This window comes from Salmo salar, chromosome ssa22 (assembly GCF_905237065.1).
Source record: "Salmo salar chromosome ssa22, Ssal_v3.1, whole genome shotgun sequence".
In the NCBI taxonomy this organism is placed as follows: Eukaryota; Metazoa; Chordata; class Actinopteri; order Salmoniformes; family Salmonidae; genus Salmo; species Salmo salar.
This window is the reverse complement of record NC_059463.1, coordinates 41,775,836-41,802,645: the sequence shown is the minus strand read 5'-3', so window position 1 is coordinate 41,802,645 and position 26,810 is coordinate 41,775,836. Positions and strand designations below refer to the sequence as shown.

At 45.3% G+C, this 26,810-nt stretch overlaps 2 protein-coding genes across 2 annotated transcripts; both read left to right on the top strand.

The window, feature by feature from the left end:
* The first annotated feature begins 543 nt into the window (after positions 1-543).
* On the top strand, positions 544-10,321 carry atxn7l2a (ataxin 7-like 2a). Its single transcript, XM_014167687.2, has 11 exons — positions 544-754; positions 1,938-2,006; positions 2,506-2,830; positions 3,043-3,215; positions 3,631-3,717; positions 3,975-4,057; positions 7,882-8,096; positions 8,183-8,363; positions 8,514-8,635; positions 8,808-9,693; positions 9,854-10,321. The coding sequence occupies exons 1-11, from the start codon at positions 625-627 to the stop codon at positions 9,869-9,871; spliced, it is 2,289 nt and encodes a 762-aa protein (XP_014023162.2). The 5' UTR covers positions 544-624; the 3' UTR covers positions 9,872-10,321.
* Positions 10,322-10,542: 221 nt separating this feature from the next.
* LOC106583474 (probable transmembrane reductase CYB561D1) lies at positions 10,543-17,466 on the top strand. Its single transcript, XM_014167684.2, has 3 exons — positions 10,543-11,707; positions 12,020-12,057; positions 13,207-17,466. Exons 1-3 carry the CDS (start codon positions 11,527-11,529, stop codon positions 13,705-13,707), a joined length of 720 nt encoding a protein of 239 aa, XP_014023159.2. The 5' UTR covers positions 10,543-11,526; the 3' UTR covers positions 13,708-17,466.
* The last annotated feature ends 9,344 nt before the right edge of the window (positions 17,467-26,810 follow it).

The following is a 26,810-nucleotide window of genomic DNA, read 5'->3' as shown; positions in this document are numbered from 1 at the left end:
GACTATGCTTTGGAGGGGCACGTAGCCTGCACACGCTGGCAAACATTTTCAGCTGGCAGGCAGACACTGGAATAAGTTTGAGTGACAAGGGGAGGGCTTTGCATAGGCGCTTAGCGTTTTTTTTATTGTACTGGGGGGAAAAAATGCCTGGAACGTGAAATAACGTTATGAACCGGTTTCCATGCTTTTAAAATAACGGCTCTGTTCAGTATAGACGTTGCATGCCTCAACCAATGGTTGCACGCCAGGTTATTGACTGTACCGTCGGGCACCAGATTGCTAAAACGTGGTTAGCTGAGAAACTAGAAGCAATGTCTGGTCATTTTATGGCATTGAACTGTGCATAGCAGACTGTGGCCCTCAAGGACTGGAGTTGTGCATGGACCCAGTCTGTGCTGGCCACCCGACCTTTGTATGTTTCAGTTTCAAGTTTACTACTGAAGCACAACAGAGCTTGAAATAGCAAGGCCTTCCCATCTTGTCCATAGCATCCATAAACACTCAAGAGAGTCAAGTGACCTCCACTCGACAGGCTACATGAGGGAGTTTCATGAATGCGCACGCAGGTACTTCCCATCCCTGTCGTGAACGCGGAATATGACGTAAGTCACTTGCCGCGCAGTGATGATGGCGGTGCGTGAACGCGCAGTAAAAGTAATGGCTGCTCTGGAACGGCGGGTGCCTAGTCTCGATGATTTCGTGGGCGAAAGCTGGAGCGCCTGGGCCGAGAGAGCCAGTGTGACTGGGTCGGAAGGTAAGGGAGCACTTTGACATTGGTATTGTTAGATATCAAACCGATGGTCATTCTGTTGAGGGTTATTTTCGAGGAAACGGGCGGCAGCCTTAACCATGTTACCCAAACAAAGACCCGGCTGGGTCCTAGCGCTGGGAGGCTAACGTGTTGCTCTCTCCCAGGTCCTAGCGCATACGGCGTCTTCCCATAAAATAAGTGGTAATCGTTTCTATTTGATCCTCGTTATGTCGTTTTATTGTACAAATACAGACCATGGCAACCATTTGACAATATTCTCTCATTACAACGACACACACCCAAATAGAACTATGGCCCTACAGCGGAATGCGTCTTGTATTAGTTGTAGCGATGGTTGGGCGAGCAACTTCTTGCCATGGAAAGCTAGCTGTATTAGCAATGAAGCTAAGCTAATACTTCTAGCAGGATGACAGACACCGGTGACGAAGGAGGAGTCTGATGCTGTTGCCACCATGTAACATTTAGGTAATCTATCTTTTTTTATTTCAGGGCGTATTTTGAGTCATCGATTGATGGAATGGTGATGTAAACCTAATAAAACAACAGTTTTTGGAAATACTGTGTATTCGAGGCACAATTCATTTTTTTTGTTGCCAGGCGAGATCCGTGTCTTCAAAGCTCCAAGTGTGTGTGTGTGTGTGTGTGTGTGAATGAACATAATTTCGTCAGTGCACACGTGTATTAGGTGAAATATCACGTTCGTAGCCTAAATCAAGCAACAGAGGTTCCAAATTCGTCATACAAAATGAAGTCACCTATCCGGCTTTCTTAAATGAATGTCCACACTGAAAGTGAATTCCCATATATACATCTGTATGGAACCTGTATCTGCTGCTTATCTCTGATCTGTGTGCCAGTTGTGAGACCAGAGGTCCAGGTTCTGCTCCTGACTTCCTGTCTAGTCAACACAGACAAGGGGATGACTCTTAATAGTGTCTTTCCCTCATCTCCCCTTCCCTTATCCACTGATGTTGAAGAACTGGACTGGCAAAGGTGTTTGTTTTCCATGTTGTTTTCACTTGATCTGCCTTTCAGATCATTGTAGATCAAATAAAGTTGTAATGGAGGAACCACCTCTTGACTATTGAGAGGCACCCAAAGGTTACTACACTAGCCTTGCATGTGTATCCTGTATGTACACCTCAGTCACAGTCTCTGTTTTCAGGCACCGATGGAGATGACTGCAGCAAGAATGGGAAGAAAGCAGCCGAGGCAATGTCTCTTAGGAAGGAAGGTAAGTATTTTTTGGGACGCTTGTAAGATTACATCCTTCATACTTAGGTTTAGATTTGCCTCTAACGTTACTAATCCGGGCACCTTAGCTAGCCACAGCCGAACATGCCTCTGCAGCACAAAGTGTGTTTTTGTGTGTCCCAAACAATGTGTGTCTTTCCAGATTTGTTTCCTCTTCCTTTCGTGCTCGTGGGTGTCTTGTCTTCAGAGATGAATTTGGGGTTGGGGGTTACGGGGGCTGCTGTTCTCTGTACCCAGGTGCCCTCTGGCAACCAGCCTGGCAGTCTGCAGCAGCAGATGTCTGACAGACGCTGCCTCGTGTGTGTGTGTGTGTGTGTGTGTGTGTGTGTGTGTGTGTGTGTGTCTGTTTGTCTGTTTGTCTGCCTGCCTGCTTTTGTTCCTGTGTTTCACAGAGAGGGAGACACTGTGTGTTTGTATCTATACATACTTTCTCTGTGATTTCTCATCACCTGTTCCTCCTCTCGCTCCCCACCCACCAGACATGTCCATCTTCGGCCACTACCCGGGCCAAGATGACTTCTACTTGGTGGTGTGTAGCCACTGTGGCCAGGTGGTCAAGCCCCAGGCCTTTGAGGAGCATTGTGAGAGGAGACACGGCCCCCTGAGCAAACTGTACGCCCCCCTCCGCTCCCCCCCTCCAGCACCCCAGCAGCGCCCCCGCCATAGCCACTCCCCATCCTCCGCCCACGCAACGTCATCCTGGGAAGGGAGGAGGCAAGGGACTGGGGCACCAAGAGCAGCCCCCCCATCCCCATCCACACCCCCACAGTTCAGACACACCAAGCCCCCCAAGGAAGGAGTACGGTAAGAAGGAAGGGCTAGATGGATCAAGGGTGGGGGTTGAGTAAGAGGGGGGATTGGAGGATGGGGGTGATCTTTCTCTATTTTCCATGGTGAAAACCATCTTATTGTATCCATAACCATCTGTGAGATTTATTTTTTAAATGTATTCTGATTATTAATTTCCGTGTTTTAAACATCTGACCATGTTCTCACGCTCTCTCTTGTCCCTTCAGCCACTCCCACCTGGATAAGAGCCCCCACAGCGGCCATTCTGAATCAGCTGTGTTCAAGCAGCCTCCACCCCTGGAGTCTCCCCTGAGCTCCCCACCTCCCTCCCTCAGAGACCCACCCTGGCCCCATGGAGGCACCCCGCCCGGCCGGCCCTCCACCACCCCCCCGCCCGGCCGGCCCTCCACCACCCCCGCCCGGCCGGCCCTCCACCACTCCACCGCCCGGCCGTCCCTCCACCACCCCACCGCCCGGCCGTCCCTCCACCACCCCACCGCCCGGCCGTCCCTCCACCACCCCACCGCCCGGCCGTCCCTCCACCACCCCACCGCCCGGCCGGCCCTCCACCACCCCCCGCCCGGCCGGCCCTCCACTGCCCGTCCCTCCACCACCCCCCTCCCGGCCGTCCCTCCACCACCCCACCGCCCGGCCGGCCCGGCCCTCCACCACCCCACCGCCCGGCCGGCCCTCCACTGCTCGTCCCTCCACCACCCCACCGCCCGGTCGGCCCTCCACCACCCCCCCGCCCGGCCGGCCCTCCACTGCCCGGCCCACCACCACCCCGGCCGGCCGGCCCTCCACCAGTGAGAGGTCACACACCCAGAGGAAGGAGGCCATAACGGTCCCTACCCTCCCTGGCCATCTCCGTGGACCAAGACCTTACAACAAAGTGGCCTCCAGTGAGTCTTTCTTTCCTTTAACTGTAATTCATGCAGGTTTGGGTCACTGAGATGAAATGTTTTTTTTTTTAAGAGAGACAGGCCTCTCCTCTGAACCTGTTTGTTGGTCAAGAGTCTCTTGAATAGATAGATTAATGTTCAAATATAGTGACATCTTACCAGACTAGTGATCAAAGAGGAAAGGACTATTGTGTAGACTATTGATTCACAGCCGTTTGATTGCTATTAAGACACTCTTCTCTTCCTGTCATCTCCAGGGAGAGAGTGTGATCTAGACAAGCACTGCGGAGTACTGGACTCTGAGAGGAAGAAAGTCTGCACTCGTCTCCTAACTTGCAATGTAAGTTCACACTCACACTCTCATGTAAGCTCTCATCCTCCCCTATCTCCGTCTCCTCTTCTTGTCCTAGCGATGACGTCACAGCACCAATTTTGCCCCCTCTCCCGCAGCCCCCCCCCCCCACCTTGTACACCATGGCTGTGACACACTCGTTTGTGGCAGAATTCAGTGGGAAAAGTCTCTAAATGCTATCAAAACCATAGAAATCTTCAGTGTCAAAACTCCCCAAAGGCAGCCTGAAATGTAGCTGAATTTGTCACTAACCTCTTTTACCAATAAAAGTCGCTGGAGGGGTCTGAAAACACGTTAAATATAGTGACAAAGTCACTACATTGGCAACACTGGGGGTGATAGTAAGTCTGTCCGAGAAGAGTACTGGTAGAAGAAATGGTGCCATACCGGTTGAACATGAGCCTGTCACAACAATTACCACTGTTGGCTGTTACACTATTATTTATCATTACCACATGTCAACCGCATGAAACATTTGCAAACGTGTGGAATGCGCTCCAAAATGTGAGGTGGTTCGACGATAACGGTAACATTTTGCGAAGGCAGAGACACATGATCGAGACGCGTGCGGACAGTGGATGCATCAATTCACGTTATAAGTGTAGACCAAATGTCAATGTCATTCCCTACACTACTTAGTGTTTTGTTACAGATGTCTCTTTACATTCATCAAATGGCAGGTGCACTGTATGGCTGCGGAAATTATTTTCGGGTGGACGAACGTGCGTAGGCAGCCTTTTGAAGTGATTGTTTGGCAGTCAGATTAAAACATTGCTGGTTATGTTAATGCCACATTAAAAGGTATTACATGTTCAACAACAATTCTTTACCGTAATTTCCGGACTATTAAGCGCACCTGAATATAAGCCGCACCCACTGAATTTAAAATATATATATATTATTTTGAACATAAATAAGCCGCACGCACATGTCTATAAGCCGCAGGTGCCTACCGGTACATTGAAACAAATTAACTTTACACAGGCTTTAACGAAACACGGCTTGTAACAAAAAAAACAAAAAAACTTAGTTGTCTTTTTGCACTGAGTCAATTCCTCACGCTGCTGTTTCCAACGTCTTATCATCGACTCATTAAGACCAAGCACCCGTGCAGCAGCTCTATTTCCTTTTCCAACAGCCAGATCAATCGCCTTCAACTTGAAAGCTGCATCATATGCATTTCTCCGTGTCTTTGCCATGATGAGGGTGACAAAATGACTACCGTAATCAGAATGATGGGAAGTTTGAGAGCGCTCGATTTAATCTAAACAGTAAACAAAAAAGTTTTGACCTTAACCCGTTCGGCAATTTCATTGGTCTAATGAAAGCTTCATGCCGCCAAAAAACTGAGCACGTCACAGAATGTGTTTTTTTGGAGAAAAAAATTGAAAGCGGGAAAAATCCATATATTAGCCACGTCATTGTTTAAGCCGCGAGGTTCAAAGCGTGGGAAAAAAGTTGTGGCTTATAGTCCGGAATTTACGGTACTATTAGGCCCACAGAGATCCTATTAAATGAATAATGTAATTCTAGGTTTAGGCCAGCCAAAAAATCGCATAGGAGGTACCATGCCGGTTAGAAATGAAATCTACTTTATCCCCTGGTTACAACTGATGTGTATATGTTTGAATAACTTATCTGGCTCCTCCATTGGAAGTCTCACTGGCAATTCCTTTCCAAAAGACAGTCAGCAGTGGTGGAAAAAGTACCCAATTGTCATTCTTGAGTAAAAGTAAAGATAATTTAATAATAAATGACTCAAGTAAAAGTGGAAGTCACCCAGTAAAATACTACTTGAGTAAAAGTCTTAAAGTATTTGGTTTTGAATATAGTTAAGTATCAAAAGTAAAAGTATAAATCATTTAAAATTCCTTATATTAAGCAAACTAAACGGCACAATTTTCATGTTTTTATTTTATTTACGGATAGCTAGGGGCACACTCCCAACACTCAGACAATTTACACACAAAGCATTTGTGTTTAGTGAGTCCGCCAGATCAGAGGCAGTAGAGATGACCAGGGATGTTCTCTTGATAAGTGTGTGAATTGTACTTTTGAGTGTCAAGGAAAATGTATGTAGTAGAAAGTACACATTTTTTTCTTTAGGATTGTAGTAAGGTAAAAGTTATCAAATATAAAAATTGTTAAGTAAAATACAGACACCCCAAAAAACGACTTAAGTAGTACTTTAAAGTATTTTTACTTAAGTGCTTTACACCACTGGAGAGTAATAACTTAGCACTTAATTTTTTTATCTGTGATGATTCGGCACGTTTAGAAAAGGGGAACTATCAGACACAGATAGGAGACATATCTAGGTTATTGTTACTATCCTATGATAATAGGAGGAGCTCCAATGATAATGGTCCCCTTCAAAACTAGTACCCCATAGATAACATAGTATTTACTTCCATTTATGATGTCACATCGGGCATGGATTTCATACAGACACTTTTAAACAAAAAATGGATGAAGTTACTAGTAGGCCTAACTGTGGAGTGCCCCTTTTGGATTATGAGGGTGACTAATTTCTCTCCATTTTACGTTCTCTTTGTCTTCCTCTCACCTGTCTCCTGTTGTCTACACTTCAGCTATTTGTTGCTATAGCAGCATAATACACTGCGTCTAAATATCTTGTTGCTTCGTGATTGTGGTGTTGCCTTAGTATTGAAAAATGTGCCATATAAGGGAAGGGGTATTTTGTGTAGGGCATTGAGGACATTGTGGAATTGAATATGACCCCTAGTCCTAGAGCCCTGGTGTAGTTAGTGTTAGAGAAACGACCTCCTCCTTATTAAAATCACTGATCTGACATGACTAGGAAGGTGACTGCAAAGTAGTAGAAACCTTACTTTCACCCATCCCGTCATGTTAGGTCAGTGATTACTTCAAATTCAGATTAGGCTTTTGTCAAAGTACTCACATGGCCACTGTCTAGAGCTGGGAGCACAGGAAGGGTGTGTGTGTGTGGCGCAGGCTGCTGGTTTGTCTGAAAGAGGAACCAGCCGTGTCGCTCAGTGCAAAGAGGGGTCACGTGTAGGCAGGAGCAGAGAACCCCATGTACAGGAAATGGAAAGAGAAAGGAAAGGACCTGAGGAAACAGCTTCCCTCCCTCGCTCCTCGTTCAGGCGGCCTCGCTCCTCGTTCAGGCGGCCACACTGTATCTTCATCTCTTTACCAAGACTATTTGATACAGCAGTCTATTGCCATCAGCTGTTATACCTACATGTTGTTGATGAAATGTTGCCTCTTTTTAAATGCTTTCTACAGATCTCTCATGATGGTTTAGGCTCTAGTTTCCTGTCTGCTTGGAAGTACCAAAGCCAGGTCTTCTGATGCTTGTTTCCTTGAAATCATCTCTTTCCTGATAGTTTGTCACTCCACTCATCCCCAACCCTTGTGCTGCTCTGAACAGATTGTCTCAGGCGTATGTTATGTGATTCAGGTCATCTCTAGCAGCACAGTTAAATGGTAATGAATCCCACCATGTCTCAGACCCATCTGTGCCTCAGAATGTGTTGATGAGAGAACAGATTTACCATTATCCTAAAATTTGTGAACTAGATTCAAACCAATCAGTCATTTCAGACCATCGGGGGTTCCTAGGACTTGGCTGTCATAGGGGCTGGGCGCTATAGTTTTCATTTCAAAAACAGAAGGGAGTTTGGACAGCATCACCCATTTATTCACCGCACTAGAAGCACAGGCAGAATGTGTCCAAGCACCTTTTGTGTAAGAAATACATTTTATAAACAAAACAATGATTAATGTGTAGTTTGTCCCCCTCATCTGTTTCTTTCTCTTCTCCTTAGATTCACTCTATTCACCAGCGGCGGAAGGTTTCTGGTCGGAGTAAAAACTTTGACCAGCTGGTGACCGAGCTGAAGACGGGTGTCCGGATCCGTGAGCGGGGGGCTCAGACCCAGGAGGGGAGTGGCTCAGGCTGGTCCCCCAGCCCAGAGGCCCACAGGGACCCCCTAGCACCCCCCCACTGCAGGAGGCCCCTCACCAGCAACCCTGCCTTCAGGTGGGGGACTAATGTTATCAGCTGTGGTCAAATCATAGTAAAGGTCTTGTGGTAGATGTGGACAAAATATGAATGTGTGTGTTCAGTCGGTCCAGGGCTTCTTCGGAGAGTGCTCCAGAGGAGGAAAAACCTCGTCAGGAGGAGGGTAGCACCCAAGCCCCATCACCCCTCACCCATGGGCGCATTTCCAGCGATGAGAGCGAGGGAGAGGGGCCTGAGGAACCAATCGAATACCCCTCGTCCTCTTGGCACCCTAAACCAGCCGCGGTAAGATAACAGGATGTCAACAACTACTCCTAGTATTATTACTGCAGTATGGTGACCTTTTGACAGCTGTAGAACGCAGGGATGTTGCCAACACTGACCGTGTTATCACTCCCCTAATTCCCAGTGCTCGGTCTCCTCTCCTCTACCTAGGGGTGTTCGTTTGGCAGTCATGTGATGGGTCATGGTGTGTACACCTTTGACCGGCGGCTCCACCACCTTCGGTCGGCGCTCAATGCCATGGTGGAGCAGCACATCAGCGCACACCTCTGGAAGTAAGATTTCTTTCAATGTGTGTCCTGTGGGAGCTGTATACGAGGTCTACTGGTGTAACAGTTTGGCATAACAGCTACATAGTGCTCTTTTCCTGATTGTTTCCTCTCTGGACAAAGTATTGAATTGTAGTTTTCTGTCTGGATCTAATACAGATATATTTTCTCTCTGCAGGAAAATACCTCAAGCATCAGACCTCCAGTCCCAAAGTCCCTCTGCGAAGAGCATCTCTTCTTCTCCCTCCTCATCCTTCTCTTCCCCTCTACATTCTAAAGTCAGGACAGGAAGCCACAGAACCACCCCGTCCCTCAGGACTTCCTCCTCTTCCTCCCACGGACCAGGGAGGGAGACACGCCTACAAATCGCCTCCCACTCCACAGCCATTAACCAATCAGAGAATTCCAGTGGCAGTGGCAGCCATATTGTAGCCCCTGCGCCCCCTCCTGTCCACCAGGCAGGTCCAGGGCGGCCGCCAGGTCCCGGGAGGCCCAAGAACCCGGTGGGGCGACCCAGCAAGCAGCAACTGAGACTCAGAGAGGAGGAGGAGGAGGAGGAGGAGGGGGGGGGCGCAGCACTCCGTAAACGTGAAGCCACATCACAGGAGGGTGAGCACTCCGGCCCAGACAGGAACTCTATCATCCTACAGGACCGGGGTCGGCCCCCAACCAGTTCTTCTAAGACCGCCCCGCCCACCCCTCACAGCCAGACCAATGGCACCCTCTCCCCCAGCAGCAAACCCCGCCCCCAGCCATCCCCCTCGGAGCCCCATTCACCAGCATCTGCCTGGTTGTTTAAACGGACACACCCGCCCTCTGGACACACTTCATCCCCACCCGATCCTCACTTCCGCAGGGGGGACTCAGGACTGCACGGGAGGGGGGCGACGGGGTACGAGCACAGGGGTCTGGGGAAGAAACGCAAGGGGGGCAGCAGTGAACCCTCTCCCCCCTCCAAACCGCACCGCCTGCCCTCCTCCCCTCACTCCAATTTCTACCCCTGGAAGGACAGTAAGGGGGGAACACTGCCTGGTGGGGTGGAGAAGAAAATGGGCACACAGAAGGTGGGTTGAGGCAGTTGTTATAAGTAATATGTTGCAATTTACGATTATATAAGGAATATGTTATCTACATATAGTACAAATTAAATTGTATGTCATGTTATCCTAGTTTTTGTGACTATAAAGCAGCCATTTGACTGTCGTCTTCCTGCTCTCTCCACAGCCAAAACTGCACCATTAAGAGTGCCTGCCTTACAAGCTACTGAGGGAGTCAGCCCTGCCTGTGCTGTCAGACATCATGCCTCAGACTGTGGCTACAGGACTCAAGAGATGTGTGTGAGTGTGACTTGATATTCAAGCCAATGTTTGTGTGTGTGCAGGTGTGTATGTCTTTTGACTCCTATATGAGTGTACAGGTAGGTGTGTGTGTGTGTGTGTGTGTGTGTGTGTGTGTGTGTGTGAGTGAGTGTATGAGCGAGAGTGCTTACGACCAATAAAGTATGAGTTATGTGTTCAGTTCCTGAGTCGGATGTGGGTGTGTGTGAGTTTGCTGTTGTCGGTGAGTGTGTGCAGGACAAAGGGGACGTGAATTTCTGTGTATGAATTTAGAAATACCTCAAGACCTTCTGGTTATGCTGCTAAATAAATACGTTGGTTTATAAAAATGGATTAAAAATATCCTTTACACTTGCTTGACGTTGTGGCCATTCCTTGATTATGAGGCTGGTATATGAGGGGGTTACCAAAATATTATTTTTTGCGCCCTTGACAGATACTTCTGTGTCCCAAATACCGTTTTATTTTACAAGCATGGCAGTTTGAGAAATTATCTCACTGTATTGTCTAATTACTGTTGTATGATGCCGGTATATTTAGTAGTGACAGACAGGAAGGGTAGGCTACACGCCTTTGCGTCAAGGTAGGACAAGGAGCACTCGGGTAACGTTTTATCGCTCAATGGACCGCATTCCGTCATGTCAATGCAATTTGGGCCACTCCCTGTTAAGAGGTTGTGTTTTTTTTATATGGTATAGATACATTTTACTCATTCTCGTTCATATCAACCGTTACGTATTATAACGAGTGCGTGCAATTAGGACAATGCGCGCTCTTCCTGGTAGGATACCGGCTCTTGCTGCTGAAATACCGGATGTCTCCCTGATCTGATGTCGCGATGTTTCTTTCTCCAAGCCTCGAAACAGGTCGTCACTGGTTGCCACAGTCATTAGCCCAGCCCATTTCTACATTTTATCTTCTGATGAACTTAACCTTAACCACCATGCTAACCTTAATATAAAGTTAAGTCCAAAAAGCTAATTTTTGTTTTCATGAATTATTTTTTACGATATAGCTATTTTGACTTTGTGGCTGTGCAATCTAGTGGAAACCTGTAAAACGTCTTATCCACCAATTGGTCGCTACCCAGGAAGTGGATTGAAGAACCCACCTGATCGATTTGAACCAGTAGTAGTACAGTATAATTGTAGGTGCGCAGGACTGAAAGTGGCTGCTAGATTTAAGCAGTTTGTTGTCTGCGGGATGTCCCGGAATTAAACCGGTCGGCTTGGAATTTGATTTAGTCTATGGAGGTGCGGAACAGGAAAACGCTGCCCTTTTATAATCTCTTAAACGGGAGGGGATTTACTGTCGACTGTCGACTAATCCGTTGAAGAGACTGCATGACTATCGTTTCGTGACATCGTTTTATTGTGATGTTTTGGTCAACAGTTTGTGATACATTGTTGCAGCGCTGAAGTTAGACTCCCCGGCGCGGTCACAGGTAAACTGGCGCCAACGGTTCAAGTAGAATAACTGACCATATTCATCTCCGAACTATTCACCATGTTTCTGCAACTGTACAGAGACCGTCGGTTTGTCATTGTACAGTCAGCCTGAATGCTATCAGATAGCCGAGGGGAGATGCGGGTTGATGTGGAGTACAGCCCGGTCGGCGAGGGGCTGGGGATGAGCGAGTTCTGGCTCCATGTGTGGATGCGGAGGGTCGCGGTGATCGCTGCCCATGTTATTGCCTTTGGTCTCACTGTGCTGATTTCACTACTGTCTCGCCCTGGAACAAGTGAGTACCCTAAATGTCTGTCACTACTAATTGTACTGGCGTCATACAACAGTAATTTGTTGCCCTATTGACATGACATCCTAACCTTTCTTCAGCACAAAACCAGCAAGCCTGGGGAACTGGTGGGTTTTGATCCACACCAGCACGAAAGCACCTCAAATATTGATCAAGTATCAGTTGATCAATTATCAGAGTGCTGCTCTGGTGCTGGGCTGGAGAAAAAACCAGCAAAGCATTGATCCCAAGGACTAGGGTTGATGACTACAGTAGTAACTTACATTTTGACATTTAAACAATGCATCTGTGTTTCAGGTCTCTTTTCCTGGCATCCTGTTTGTATGTCTAGTGCAGTAAGTGATCCTAATGGCATAAACATGACACACACAAACACTGGCTGAAGTGTAACACGAAACCGAAATACCAGCTACTTCTAGTTTTAGGTAAGGTAATGTCACTGTGGCAGATTAAGCTCTATGACCATCTTATTTCTGCTGTGACATGTACACTGCCATGTCATGCCTCTCCGACTCGGAGAGGCTGCGAAGGAATTATACATCCACCTCTATTTCTCCTTACTCTCTCTATATAAATAATACATTTTCCTTAAAGTACATTTTTGAGTACTAATAGTAACATTAGTACAAATCAAAAAAAAAATACTTAAGGACAAATATATAACATTTTCCTATATGTTTAGTTCACATATCATTTGAAAGTATGCATTAAGGTGTCTAATAGAAGAAGCGTGTGAAAAATAAATGTAAACATGAATAAATGGATTTCGACAGCTTCCTAAATGTCCCCACTACAACATAAATACATGTAATTTGGAAATACTGTAGAATTCCATTCATTTCTATGGAGGACTGCTCCAACTGGGGAGTGCCAACATAGCTGATCTGTGGCTTCAAAGACTCAATGGCCAATACATAGCATCAGCAATCCAGGGTTTATATCATACATTTATTATTGGTATATATCATTCATTTTTAAGTCCGGACTTGAAACAGTTATAAAGCGGTCAGCCCAGCACTGTTTAGTGGGACGCTGCTGAGTATAGGTTGTAGATGAGATTTACTGGGCAGAACTGACACTGCATTCTAAGAAATCTCAGAAACATTATTGCCCTACCACAAGAGATTCCTTCCTACACAATATCGCTCTCCCCCTCTCACACTGACAACACACACATACGTAACAACACTGTCCATTGTCTCTCGGTGTTAAACCCTGTCTTTGCGTTATGCTTAGACAGTGTTCATAAATCCAGTCATCCTTTGTCCCTTACGGACTTATTCATAGCATGAACTCCTGACCCAACAGAGATGCACAACAAATGTCTCCCTTTCATACATACATACACAAACCGCTTGAGGTAACATCAGAGTGAAGAAATTCAAAGTTTAAGGGTGGTTTAATCTCCTGTTCTGCCCATTTCCTCCCTCATCCTCTCCTCCCATTCTTAACCCTGTGATTATCTTCCCCCTCTCCTCTCTCAGTACCTCCTGTGCCTGACCGAGGGGATCCTCCTCTTCTCTCCCGAGGGGACTCCATTCTGCTTCAAGGCTCGGAAGGGTAAGGTCCGTCTGCACTGGTTCATCCAAGCCCTGGCCCTATTGGCTGCAGCCACTGGCATGGGCTTCATGGTGGCCAGCAAGAATGTGTCAGAGCGCCCCCACCTGGCCACCTGGCACAGCCTGTTGGGGGTTGGCACCCTCGCTGCCAATGTCCTCCAGGCCGCCTGCGGCATCTGCCTCCTCTTCCCCAAGCTGCTCAAGCTGTCCCCGCCACGGCTCAAGCTTTACCACGCCACCTGTGGCCTGGTGGTGTACCTGCTGGCGATTGTGACCGTGGTGTCGGCCATGTTTTCGGACTGGTTCCAGGCTGCGGTGAAGGGGGTGATGTGGTACGCCTTCCCGCTGCTGCCCATGTTCCCAGCCCTGGTGGTCATGAACCAGATCACTAATGCCTACCTGCTACGCAAGAAGATCACCACCTGAGATTAGGATGTGGCTCGCACATACAGTAGAGTACAGTAGATATGGTAGCCAACAGACATACATACTTGGTATCTTAAAAGATAGACATACAGGTAACTGCAAAAATGAAGGTAACACCAACATAAAGTGTCTTAATGGGGCGTTGGACCACCAAGAGCCAGAACAACTTCACTGTTTTGTACGATTACATTACATTTTTCAAACAATATAGACATATACAGACAAAATAAAAACGATAGACGCACACAAACATCAATGACATCACATCTGTCCAGACCCACATGTTCCCACCGCATCTATCTCCAGTGACATAGAACGTGTGAACATGTAGGCTGAGCAAACGTTTAACAGAGAACACACCAAAGACATAAAGCAAGTACTTCTTTGTGCCTTTTTAGGGCTTATAAACTCTAACTCATCTCCTAATGTACCAAAAGACTGGATTATGTCATTGTAAATACATTGGCGAAAGACTGACACTTAAAGCTGCAATATGTAACTGTTTGGGCGACCTGACAAAATACACAAAGAAATGTGAGTTAAAGACCTATAATTTTATTTGAAAGCCAGTCTAAGAAGCAGTAGATCTGTTCAATGTGCTCTTTCTATGCTTCACGTTTTTTAAGTTTCGGTTTTGTGTCTTTTACTTTTGGTTTTGTACACCGGCTTCAAACAGCTGGAAATACAATATTTTTGGTTATGGAAAATATATTTCACAGTGGTTTAGATGGTACAGTTATTCTCTACACTATACTTGCTTGTTTTGTCACTTAAACTGAAATGATGTGAACTATTAGAATTTCTGCATAGTGCATCTTTAAATACTGTGGTCAGTTTATAATACCTTGTGAATGAAAGTATAGTGGCTGGTGGGGCTCTACTTGGGGAGAGTGGGTCCACCGAAAGACCGAAGTGATGAGAGGCACCACACATACTCCAGGGAAGTGTCTGATGCCCTCCCAGATAACTGTCCCAATCCCTCAGCTAGAGCCCATCTCCACTCTCACCAATAAGCACCATTGGATCTTAGCTATAATGGCAAACTTCCTCTCCTAATTTGGCATTGTCATGCTCATCAAACCATTCAATGACCACTCATGCCTTGTGGATGGGGGAATTGTCATTCTATGGGGGCATAGCCATGGTCGCCAAAATAATGGCCTGCACTGCATTTTTATACATGACCCTAAGCATGATGTGATTTTAATTGCTTAATTAACTCAGAAACCACACCTGTTTGGAAGCACCTGCTTTCAATATACTTTGTGTCCCTCATTACTCAAGTGTTTCCTCTTTTATTTTGGCAGTTACCTGTACATACTTGGTATCTTAAAAGATAGACACAGACAATGGTGTAGTGGAGGGTATAGGCCGTTTACCCACGTGTTTTTCAGTGGGCATTGCGTATACTCCTTAATCCCCACATTGCGTATAGTAGTGTAGTGAAGGTATACGCCTATCAATGAATAAGGCTGATGGATCAGATCAGAATGTTGAGCTTAAAAAAACCATCTGAAACCTGTGAATGACAGACTCATGTATGTTTTAGCAGTAGGCCTACTATTAGCCTACTGGCACAGCACAGAGTGTGAAAGACTAATATGAGATTTATCATTTTAAGTCATTCAGAGTGTATGTCACTGTTTCTCATAGAATTTGTATATAATATTCCATTTAGCAGACACTTTTATCCAAAGCGACTTACAGTCGTGTGCATACATTTTATGTATGGTTTGCCCCGGGAATCAAACCCACAACCCTGGCTGTGCGAGTGCCATGCTCTACCAATGTTTCACACAGGATGCCTTTCCTTCACCGGGCGGGCCATTAGGGAAATGTTTGGTCAAATTACATTATACTACCATTCCCGGCACCACCACCACTGGACACAGATATACATACTAGGTATCTTGAAAGATTATCATCTGGCACTCAGTCTTACACAAGTACAAACATATACAAACGACTAACTAGAGATGTTAGTTGTGCTCACACACACCTATAAACACCGTAGTATCCTGATAACCTTGTCTGGGACCTGCCCTGAGAGGCTTATGAAAGCGGACCACTACTGGGACTGAGCAGATGTAACTGAAGTCGTCTCCTTTGCTTCATCTGTTTCTCTAGATGCTACTTTCCACATTTTATCCAGCGAACAATAACTCTGAGACACTACTGTATCTGGAGGGTTTAAGGGAATACAGTACCTACTTTACTACCGTGTAACAACCTGAATGTGTGGTTGTGAGCAGAGCAGCTATGTGGATGTGTATTTTACCAACCCATTTTTATCAGGGGTCGGCAACTCGATTGAGCCGCGGAATGTTTTTTGTCAGAGCAAATTGTCGGGGGGCCGGAACATAATTATGTAAATTTGCAAATAACACTGCAAATTGACCACAACTAAGTCCAAAAATAGATTTTATTTGAAAATAACAATAATTTCATACATCGATTACATTAAGACACAATCACATATCTTTTTATTACATTTGTGAGAATACATGCGAAAAGATTTCCTAAATGAAACACATTTTTATCTGAATTCCTGGTGATATTAGTATTGTTGTACCTAAAAGTAAAATCACGGGACGGTTTTGGCTCGCGTGTTGCCGACCCTGCTTTATATGTTCTATTCATGATTTGTCTGTGTGTGTCATCAGTCAACCTATGTTACTGAACATTAGCCTCAATGACACGTTTCAAAAGTGGCATGTCTGTTTTTATTTTAACCCACGTATGTTTAACCCATGCTGGTTGTCTTGTCTGGGTCAATGGGAGAACTGTTTGTGTCTTGTGGAAGGTATTTGTTTTTTCTGAGTGAGGATGTGTCTTGGTCTATTTTTAAACTTTGTTTGAAAGCCCTGGCGCACAAAGGCCTATTTGATGTGCCAGCACAACGCCTGAACTTCTCCCAGTCTTGTTCAGTAGATAGAAACATGTAACAAATGGTCAAAATACAATGATCAATTTACCTCTATCTATTTAAAGAAATAGTGACCAAATACCAGCATGTTGTTGGTCCATTTGGACCATTTCTATACCTGATAAAGTGTAAATAAGTAAAACTACACACGAAAAGGGAAAAATATATTATGAGACCATAATCAAATATTTTTTGAAGGAGGTGCCTGTTTTTTATTCCTCAGGTCTTCCCTGCAGTGGCAGGAGTAAAGGAGATGGTTGTTAATGTTGTATTCAGTGCCCACCGAGACCCCTGTGTATATTCCCTGCTATTCTATATAATGTAAGTCCCGCAAACTCAACTCTGGACCTCGAAGCCACTTCCACTGAGTATTTTAAAATGGTTCCCCTATAATTAGGGACTGATTTAGACATGAGAAATGAGGTGGGTGCAATTAATTATCAGGTAGAACAGAAAACCAGCAGGCTCTAGACCTCATAGGGTAAGAGTTGAATACCCCTGATGTAGGTCAAAGTTTGCAAGTTACTTGGTGTATGGCTAATAAAACGGCATTTGGTACCCATGTTGTGAAACCCAAATCTCTTCTCTGCTTGACTTGCCTGCAAAACCAATGCAACTCACTCTTTTAAATTCTGCTTCTGACCTCATTTTAACTAACACAAGGCTTGTTGCGTTTACTGATTACGAGTGGCTGAATGTAGTTTCTAAGGTGGTCTTTCAGTGTGATTATATGGTATGAGTCATGAGTCTGTCATGTTTGAGTTGTGGGGACCAGGCCAGTCAAACCAATGTATGTATACTTGCAGAATATATTTATTTTCCAAATGCAACAAGTTCACAGTACGATTTCTTCAATGTTTGAAATGAGCACCTCATAAATGTAGGTAGTGCTATTCTACTCAGGGCTATGAAATTCAAACCCAAACGGTGTGCTTATTAGCACAGGAAGAAGTGGCCAATAACCACTGATCCAGCAGTAGATATTTTCTCATCGCCCTGTTAGCATTAATATCAGGTTGGGGAAATCTGATCATATATAGATCTGTGTTTGACGGCAACATCGACCTCAAGTGTGTTCATTGAATAAGCTGAGTATATATATTAATGGTCAGTAATCTGGGTTCGTTTTAAGGAGGCACATACCTCATACCTCCTCAGTGAAGCGTGTATATACACCAGACTGACTACCGCTGCGCTATGATTCCGTCTAGTGAACCATTAGTGTAAGCTCGCGGCCATAGACAGAACTCTAAGGTTGCTGTGAACCTGCTGATGTGTTGTTTCAAAAAAAAAATTGAATCCCATTATTTGTTTGAGGAATAATTCTACTGTAGGTAAATATTATTTTGGATAAAGATTCTGGAAAGTAGTGTTTTTTTTTAAACTCATACGGTGCTGGATTTCACAGATTTATCAACCAACCGTGTACAACACTCATACAGCAAACCTTCACACGCCAGGTCAAAAGGATAGAAATACAGAAAGATTCATACACAGGTCAATAACAGAGTGACTGATTATTAATAAAAAGACACCAATCCTGAGGGTTCAAAGGTTACGCTTTATCACTTAGTGTATAAGCGTACACACCATCTCAATATTTACAGCTCTTACAGGATACAAAACCAGTGGCATTGCTAGTGTCAAGATTGTTTCATTCATTCCAAGCTGCCACTATTGCTAGGACAGTTCCTACTTCTCCAGGAAGTAGAGACTAGGGGTCAGAGGTCACCTCCACATATAAAGGTGACGGTTCCGTTCAGCAGGTCCTCCACGTTAACCGCCATCACCTCCGTGCTTGAGAGACCATCCTCTCTGTCTCCCAGGGCAACAAACACCTGCTGGGATTGGTCCACAGAGATCACTTGTTCTGCCCTACCAGCAGTGTCCTCCTCTGTCTCAATCACCTAATAGGAGGAATGACATGTCATTCACATTTCACTATCTTCCCATAGTTACTAACATAGATATACTGTATGAGATAGGAGAAAACATATAGGAGCGCCTAGAGCCAAAGCCGCCCCCCGTCGTCCCAACCCCTATTCAATAGTGTAGATCTGACAGGATTGGATAGGTGTTGTTTCCTCTGTAGCGCAGTTGGTAGAACATGGCACATGCACCGCAAGGATAGTGTGTTCGATTCCCGGAACCACCCATATGTAAAAAAATTTATACACGCTTGACTAAGTGCTTTGGATATTATAAGCAATAGAGTACCACAGTATGAGTCATAATACCCATAAAACCTAGCGGTCAAACAGGGAAATATTTTGATAGGCTTACCCTGGGGTGACGTTTTGATAACCGTGCAACTCTCTCCAGGACAAGGTGTCTTTTATCAATATATTCACATGTATTTACCCCCCAAAAATGAAACGATGATTAGCTGCTAATGTGGCTATCATAAAGAACTTGAAATGCCATTATGATCTGGACGAGACTGCCGAATCGAGACAAAGCTAAGAATCTCTGGATTAACGATCTAACGTTAGTTAAATGTAGTAACGAATAAATTGTCTACATTTCTTTAAATGGACAATTCTGTGAACTGTCTTGTGAAAATTTAAAATTGACACAATACCTGTTAGCAAAGGTGTCAGCTAGAGATGACCTGCAGGAGCTTGCAGGGATTTATAGTTTTGTATGATGTCTATTTTGATGCCAATTGCATTTGAATCAGAGTAAATGGAGCCGAATATATTGAAAAAGGTCACCTTGTCCGAGAGAGATTTACATGGTTATCAAAACGTCACACCAGGGTGACCTACACGAAAGAAACAGGCCTTATTTGAAGCGTTTCTAAAATCGTCTATGGGAAAAATGAATGGTAGAAAAACGATTAGAACCATTTCCCTGTTTGACAACTAGAGTTTATGGGTATTATGACACCTCCAAAAATTACACTTAGTCTATCAGAGGGATAGATGGAGCCATTACCCCTATTCAACCCTTTCGGAAGCGTATAGGGGGTAGAGTTTAAGGATTGATTTAGGATGCACTTTACCGTCTGGGAGGTGGAGGCCTGCTCCTCTAGCGCCCCTAGGTGGCAGGAGAGCAAGTGCTCCTGGAGCTGCAGCTGGCAGGGGCAGACCAGCAGGCAGAGCGAGCAGCCGAACACTGCCCCCTCCTGGCTGAAATGCTCGGTGCTGGCATGCATCTCAGGTCTGGATTCCCCACCAGCAGCCCGTCAGAATCAAACATGCCTTTAGGAGACACAAGGGATTGGAAGGAACACATAATACAAATACATCATTTAAGATGAAAACCCCAAATGGCATATTCCTTAACAGGGATGGACAACACTAATCCAACAATAACAATAAGGAGATATTACGTCAGTTATGTACCCAAGCAAATAAAAGGTGGTTGTAATGTAATAGCATGGACAGGGTAGGTTAGGTCTGGAAGCCTTTCCTGGGTTTCTCCCTAGCTGTGGGTGTCCTCACCTGGGTGCTTGTTCCTCTGGTGCTTGGCCAGACTCCTGGCACTAGGGAAGAACTTGCAACATACGCTTCACTGCATCAGAGACGAGCTGTCGGTGGGTCTATCCTGCAAACACCTCCGGGTGGTTGGTACGGTTATGATACCACAGCCCTGACATTTGATGTGTGCGGTAAGATATATTATAATATATTCCACTTAGCAGACACTTTTCTCCAAAGAAACTTTGTCACACCTGCATACATTTTACATATGGGTGTTCCCGGGAATCGAACCCACTACCCTGGCGTTGCAAGCACAAGGCTTTACCAACTCATCCTTTAATAGTAAAGCATGAGAATAAAGGAGTGTGTGCTATAGGCCAATGTGTGTTTGAGAGAGAACGAGGTTAAATGCAAAGATGCAAATAAACATTTTAATTGTTAGAGTCACAATACAGAAACTCCCTTCAAGCCAAGGATGTCAGTGTTACAGGGAATCTCTCTCTCTCACCTGGTAGGACTTCTGGCAAAGCTTGCAGCTGTATGGTGTTCCCCCAGCGTGCACAGCTATGTGTTTCTCCAGCAGGACGGGGTCGGTGAACATCTTGTTGCACTCAGGACACTGGTGGAACTCCTTGGGGTGGCACTCCTGGATGTGCTTCCAGTGGTCCTCCAACGAGGGAAAGGTCAGACGACATTTCTGACAGTCATGGGGCTCTGAGATGTCTGGAGACATGGGGCTCTGAAGCTGTTTGAGCTGTGATTGGGCGGCGGTGGGTGGAGGGGAGACTGGTTGCGTATTGTGTGTAGTGGTGGTGGTAGTAGTAGTCGACTGCCTCATCAGGTTGGTGAGGATGTTCTTGCTGCCCACAGCTACGTCGAACATCTGCAGGCTGTCTGCGGCGATGATGATGCGGGTGAAGTTGTGTTTCCCTGGGGACATTTTTCCGGTGTACACCATGTCCAGCACGCAGGAGAACTCCTGGGAAGACACTATAAGGCTGTGTCGATGCAGATACTGTCTGTGCCCTCCAGCAGAGACCTGAGACAGAGGAGTGGTTTGTTGTGGGTGTACTGTAGGATATGTATTGTTTATAAATTACAATGTGTGTTCCGTAGGCTATGAAATTTTCATAAATGAGGCCATTGCTATTTCATTGGACACTACAGGTGACAAAGCTGCTTTATTGAAAATAATGCTTAATGAATCAACCTGAATAGCAGACTGGATGCGGCCAGCACCAATTTGTGGGCGCGATGGGGGGTGTCCCCCACGAGGATCGAGCAGTCACAGAACTGACCCTCCTTCCTCAGGGCGCGGAGCTGCTGCATTAGCAGCCTGCTGTAATTGTGCAGCTCCATTACAAATCAGTCTTGCTGCACAGATGTGGGAAAGGAGGAAATATGGAAATTACTTGCAAGCTTCGTTACAACACATTTTTGTCATTTAGCAAATACTCTTATCTAGTGTGTGTGTGTGTGTGTATAAACACAGTAGCTTAGCTAGCTAGTTATCACCAACATTTATGGTTTTAAAATCTAAAGTAAACCAAATGCTACAACCTAACGATAGCCCTGCTAGCATCAGAAGCTAGATTTAGAAATAGCGGATCGATCTTAACCAGGACACAAGATAAACACAAGTCCGCTCACTCTTTACCTTGAATGTTATTCAAATAACCCGGCTCTTTATTTAAACTCATTACATTACATTACATTTAAGTCATTTAGCAGACGCTCTTATCCAGAGCGACTTACAAATTGGTGCATTCACCTTATGATATCCAGTGGAACAACCACTTTACAATAGTGCATCTAAATATTTTAAGGGGGGGGGTTAGAAGGATTACTTTATCCTATCCCAGGTATTCCTTAAAGAGGTGGGGTTTCAGGTGTCTCCGGAAGGTGGTGATTGACTCCGCTGTCCTGGCGTCGTGAGGGAGCTTGTTCCACCATTGGGGTGCCAGAGCAGCGAACAGTTTTGACTGGGCTGAGCGGGAACTGTGCTTCCTCAGAGGTAGGGGGGCCAGCAGGCCAGAGGTGGATGAACGCAGTGCCCTTGATAGACAACTCCTTCGATAGACAACCTAAACAGCGCAATAAAGCACTGACCCAAGATCAGTGCATAGCGAGCACTCAACTATGCTAAATGTTTATTCATTTATGAGAAATTAAAATAGGAGTGAAATAATATTTCCTTAAATTGCTCAAAGATTGACTACTGAATCTACAGCACCCGGTGTCCTAGGAAGGCCAAGAAGATCCTCAAGATCATTAAGCCACCCAAGCCACAGCCTGTTCACCCGCACCCACAAAATAAGCTTTAAAGCTGCAAAATTCTCTCCACCAAGAGGGGTGTAAACAGTTTGCGTCACGAACAGTGCTTGTGCCCATGGAAATAAACGTGGCGCGTGCATGTGCGCCCAGGGGGGAGTGGGGTGTTCGCCAATGCTGGATAGGGGGGCCAGTTTGGGAACCCCGATCTAGAAGGCAGAGACAGTACAGGTGTGTCAAGGTGCATCAAAGCTGGGACCGAGAGACTGCCAGAGTTGTGTATCTGAGGTTGTGTGGTTCTCGACCTTTGCCTCTCCCGAGTCAGTAAGGGAGTTGCAGCGATGGGACAAGACTGTAACTACCAATTGGGGAGAAAAAAGGGGTAAAAAGTACACACACACACACGTCTCCCGAGTTGCACAGTGGTCTAAGGCACTCCATCTCAGTGCTAGAGGCATCACTACAGACACCTTGGTTCGGATGCAGGCTGTATCACAACCGGCCGTGATTGGGAGTCCCATAGGGCAGCGCACAATTGGCCCAGCGTCGTCTGGGTTTGGCCGATGTAGGCCGTCATTGTAAATAAGAATTTGTTCTTAACTGACTTGCCTAGTTAAATAAAGGTTAAATAAAAAATAAATGTTATATATACACTCAGCAAAAAAAAGAAATGTCCTTTCACTGTCAACTGCATTTATTTTCAGCAAACTTTACGTGTAAATATTTGTATGACCATAACAAGATTCAACAACTGAGACATAAACTGAACAACTTCCACAGACATGTGACTAACAGAAATGGAATAATTTGTCCCTGAACAAATGTGGGGTCAAAATCAAAAGTAAGTCCGTATCTGGTGTTGCCACCAGCTGCATTAAGTACTGCAGTGCATCTCCTCCTCATGGACTGCACCAGATTTGCCAGTTCTTGCTGTGAGATTATTACCCCACTCTTCCACCAAGGCACCTGCAAGTTCCTGGACATCTCTGGGGGGAATGGTCCTAGCCCTCACCCTCCGATTCAACAGGTCCCAGTCGTGCTCAATGGATTGAGATCCGGGCTCTTCGCTGGCCATGGCAGAACACTGACGTTCCTGTCTTGCAGGAAATCACACACAGAACGAGCAGTATGGCTGGTGGCATTGTCATGCTGGAGGGTCATGTCAGGATGAGCCTGCAGGAAGGGCACCACATGAAGGAGGAGGATGTCTGTAGCGCTGTCTCAGGCGTCTCACAGTACAGACATTGCAATTTATTGCCCTGGCAACATCTGCAGCCCTCATGCCTCCTTGCAGCATGCCTAAGGCACGTTCATGCAGATGAGCAGGGACCCTGGGGCATCTTTCTTTTGCCTACCGTCTGTAAGCTGTTAGTGTCTTAACAACAGTTCCACAGGTGCATGTTCATTAATTGTTTATGGTTCATCGAACAAGCATGGGACAGTGTTTAAACCCTTTACAATGAAGATCTGTGAAGTTATTTGGATTTTAATGAATTCTTTGAAGGACTAGGGTCCTTGTGTTAGCTAATCCAAGTTTATCATTTTAAAAAGGCTAATTGATCATTAGAAAACCCTTTTGCAATTATGTTAGCATAGGTGAAAACTGTTGTTCTGATTAAAAAAGCAATAAAACTGGCCTTCTTTAGACGAGTTGAGTATTTTATTTATATTTTTTATTTTACCTTTATTTAACTAGGCAGTTAAGAACAAATTCTTATTTTCAGCCTAGGAACATTGGGTTAACTGCCTTGTTCAGGGGCTCAGCTCGGGGATTCAATCTTGCAACCTTTCGGTTACTAGTCCAACGCTCTAACCACTAGGCTATCTGCCGCCCCCTGTATCTGGAGCATCAGCATTTGTGGGTTCGATTACAGGCTCAAAATGGCCAGAAACAAAGACCTTTCTTCTGAAACTCGTCAGTCTATTCTTGTCCTGAGAAATGAAGGCTATTCCATGCGAGAAATTGCCAAGATATTGAAGATCTCGTACAATGCTGTGTACTACTCCCTTCACAGAACAGTGCAAACTGGCTCTAACCAGAATATAAAGAGGAGTGGGAGGCTCTGGTGCACAACTGGGCAAGAGGACAAGTACATTGGAGTGTCTAGTTTGAGAAACAAGACGCCTCATAAGTCCTCGACTGGCAGCTTAATTAAATAGTACCCGCAAAACACCTGTCTCAACGTCAACAGTGAAGAGGCGACTCCGGGATGAAAAGCAGCCAACAAGTGCTCAGCATATGTGGGAACTCCTTCAACAGCTGGTTGAGAAACTGCAAAACAATTACGTCGGCCCCATGGCAAAATATGTAGAACTGCAGAAAACGTGCTTTAAAACAAACATTTTCGCTACGCCCCATGGCAAAATGTGTAGAATTGCAGGAAATTAACTTTAGAACATTCATTTTTATTTTATGGGGGGCCGGGGGTTAAGTCTAAGATCTTAGCAGACCTGGATTGTACATTGATTTTCAAGCCGATTTAAGTCAAAACTGTAACTAGGCCACTGAGGAACATTCAACTTCATCTTGGTAAGCAACTCCAGTGTATATTTGGCCTTGTGTTTTAGGTAATTGTCCTGCTGAAAGGTGAATTTGTTCTCCCAGTGTCTGTTGGAAAGCAGACTGAACTAGGTTAGCTTTATTCTGCTTATTTTTATCACCCCAAAAAACTCTGTAGTGTTTGCAGATGACAAGCTTACCTATAACATGATGCAGCAGCCACCACGCTTGAAAATATTGAGAATGGTACTCAGTGATGTGTTGGGATTTTCTCTAAACATAACTCTGTATTCAGGACAAAAAGTTGTTTTTCTTTGTCACATTCTTTGCAGTTTTACTATAGTGCCTTATTGTAAACAGGATGCATGTTTTGGAATATTTTTATTCTGTACAGGCTTCCTTTTCACTCATTTATGTTAGTATTGTGTATGTTATTATGTTGTTTATCCATCCTCAGTTATCTCCCATCACAGCCATTAAACTATGTAACTGTATTAAATCACTATTGGCCTCAGGGTGAAATCCCTGAGCAGTTTCTTTTCTCTCCAGAAACTGAGTTAGGAAGGACACCTGTATCTTTGTGCTGACTGGCTCAAAGGGATGTCAAAAAGTGCTATACAGAAACCCAGCCTAAAACCCCAAAAGGCAAGCAATGGAGAAGTAGCGGCTAGGAAAAACTCCCTAGAAAGGCAGGAACCTAGGAAGAAACCTAGAGAGGAACCAGGCTCTGAGGAGTGACCAGTCCTCTTCTGGCTGTGCCAGGCAGTGTTTACGATTACAGATTGTTCTTCAAGATGTTCAAAGATTCATAGATGACCAGCAGGGTCAAATAATAAATCGGTGGTTGTAGAGGGTGCAACAGGTCAGCACCTCAGGAGTAAATGTCAGTTGGCTTTTCATAGCCGAGCATTCAGAGGTAGAGACAGCAGGTGCGGTAGACAGAGAGTCGAAAACAGCAGGTCCGGGCCAAGGTAGCACGTCCAGTGAACAGGTCAAGGTTTCCTAGCCGCAGGCAGAACAGTTGAACCTGGAGCAGCAAAAGGACCAGGTGGACTGGGGACAGCCAGGAGTCATCAGGCCAGGTAATCCTGAGGCATGATCCAGGGGCTCAGGTCCTCCGGGAGGGGAGGGAGAATTAGAGGGAGCATACTTAAATTCACACAGGACACCAGCTAAGACAGGAGAATTACACCAGATATAACAGACTGACCCTAGCCCCCCGACACATAGACGATTGCAGCATAGATACTGGAGACTGAGACAGAGGGGGTCGGGGGACACTGTGGCCCCGTCCGACAATACCCCTAGACAGGGCCAACTAGGCAGTATTTAACCCCACCCACTTTTCAAAAGCACAGCCCCCACACTCCTAGAGGGATATCAACAGATTACCAACTTACTACCCTGAGACAAGGCTGAGTATAGCCCACGAAGTTCTTCTCCACCGCATGAGCCCAAGGGGGTGCAAGGGCAGTTAGGCGCTCCAGTGCCTTGCTGTTCACCTTCGCACCCCTTGGCCAAACTACACTCAATCATAGGACCTACTGAAGATGAGTCTTCAGCAAGGACTTAAAGGTTGAGACCGAGTCTGCGTCTCTCACATAGATAGGCAGACCATTCCATAAAAATTGAGTTCTATAGGAGAAATCTCTGCCATTTAAAGAGAAATTCTAGGGACAATAAGGAGGCCTGCGTCTTGTGACCGTAGCGTACATGTAGGTATGTACAGCAGGACCAAATCGGAGATTAATTTATAAACATTTAAAAAACATAATTCCACTTTGACATTATGGAGTATTGTGTAGGTTAGTGACATATCTCAATGTATTCAATTTTAAATTCTGTCTAACAGCAAAATGTGGAAAAAGTCAAGAAGTGTGAATACTTTCTGAAGGCACTATATTCTAGTCATGGATCATCCTATAACTACTGCTGTACATACCTTTTCTATTAATATACTGTTCAAACTGTCTATACACAC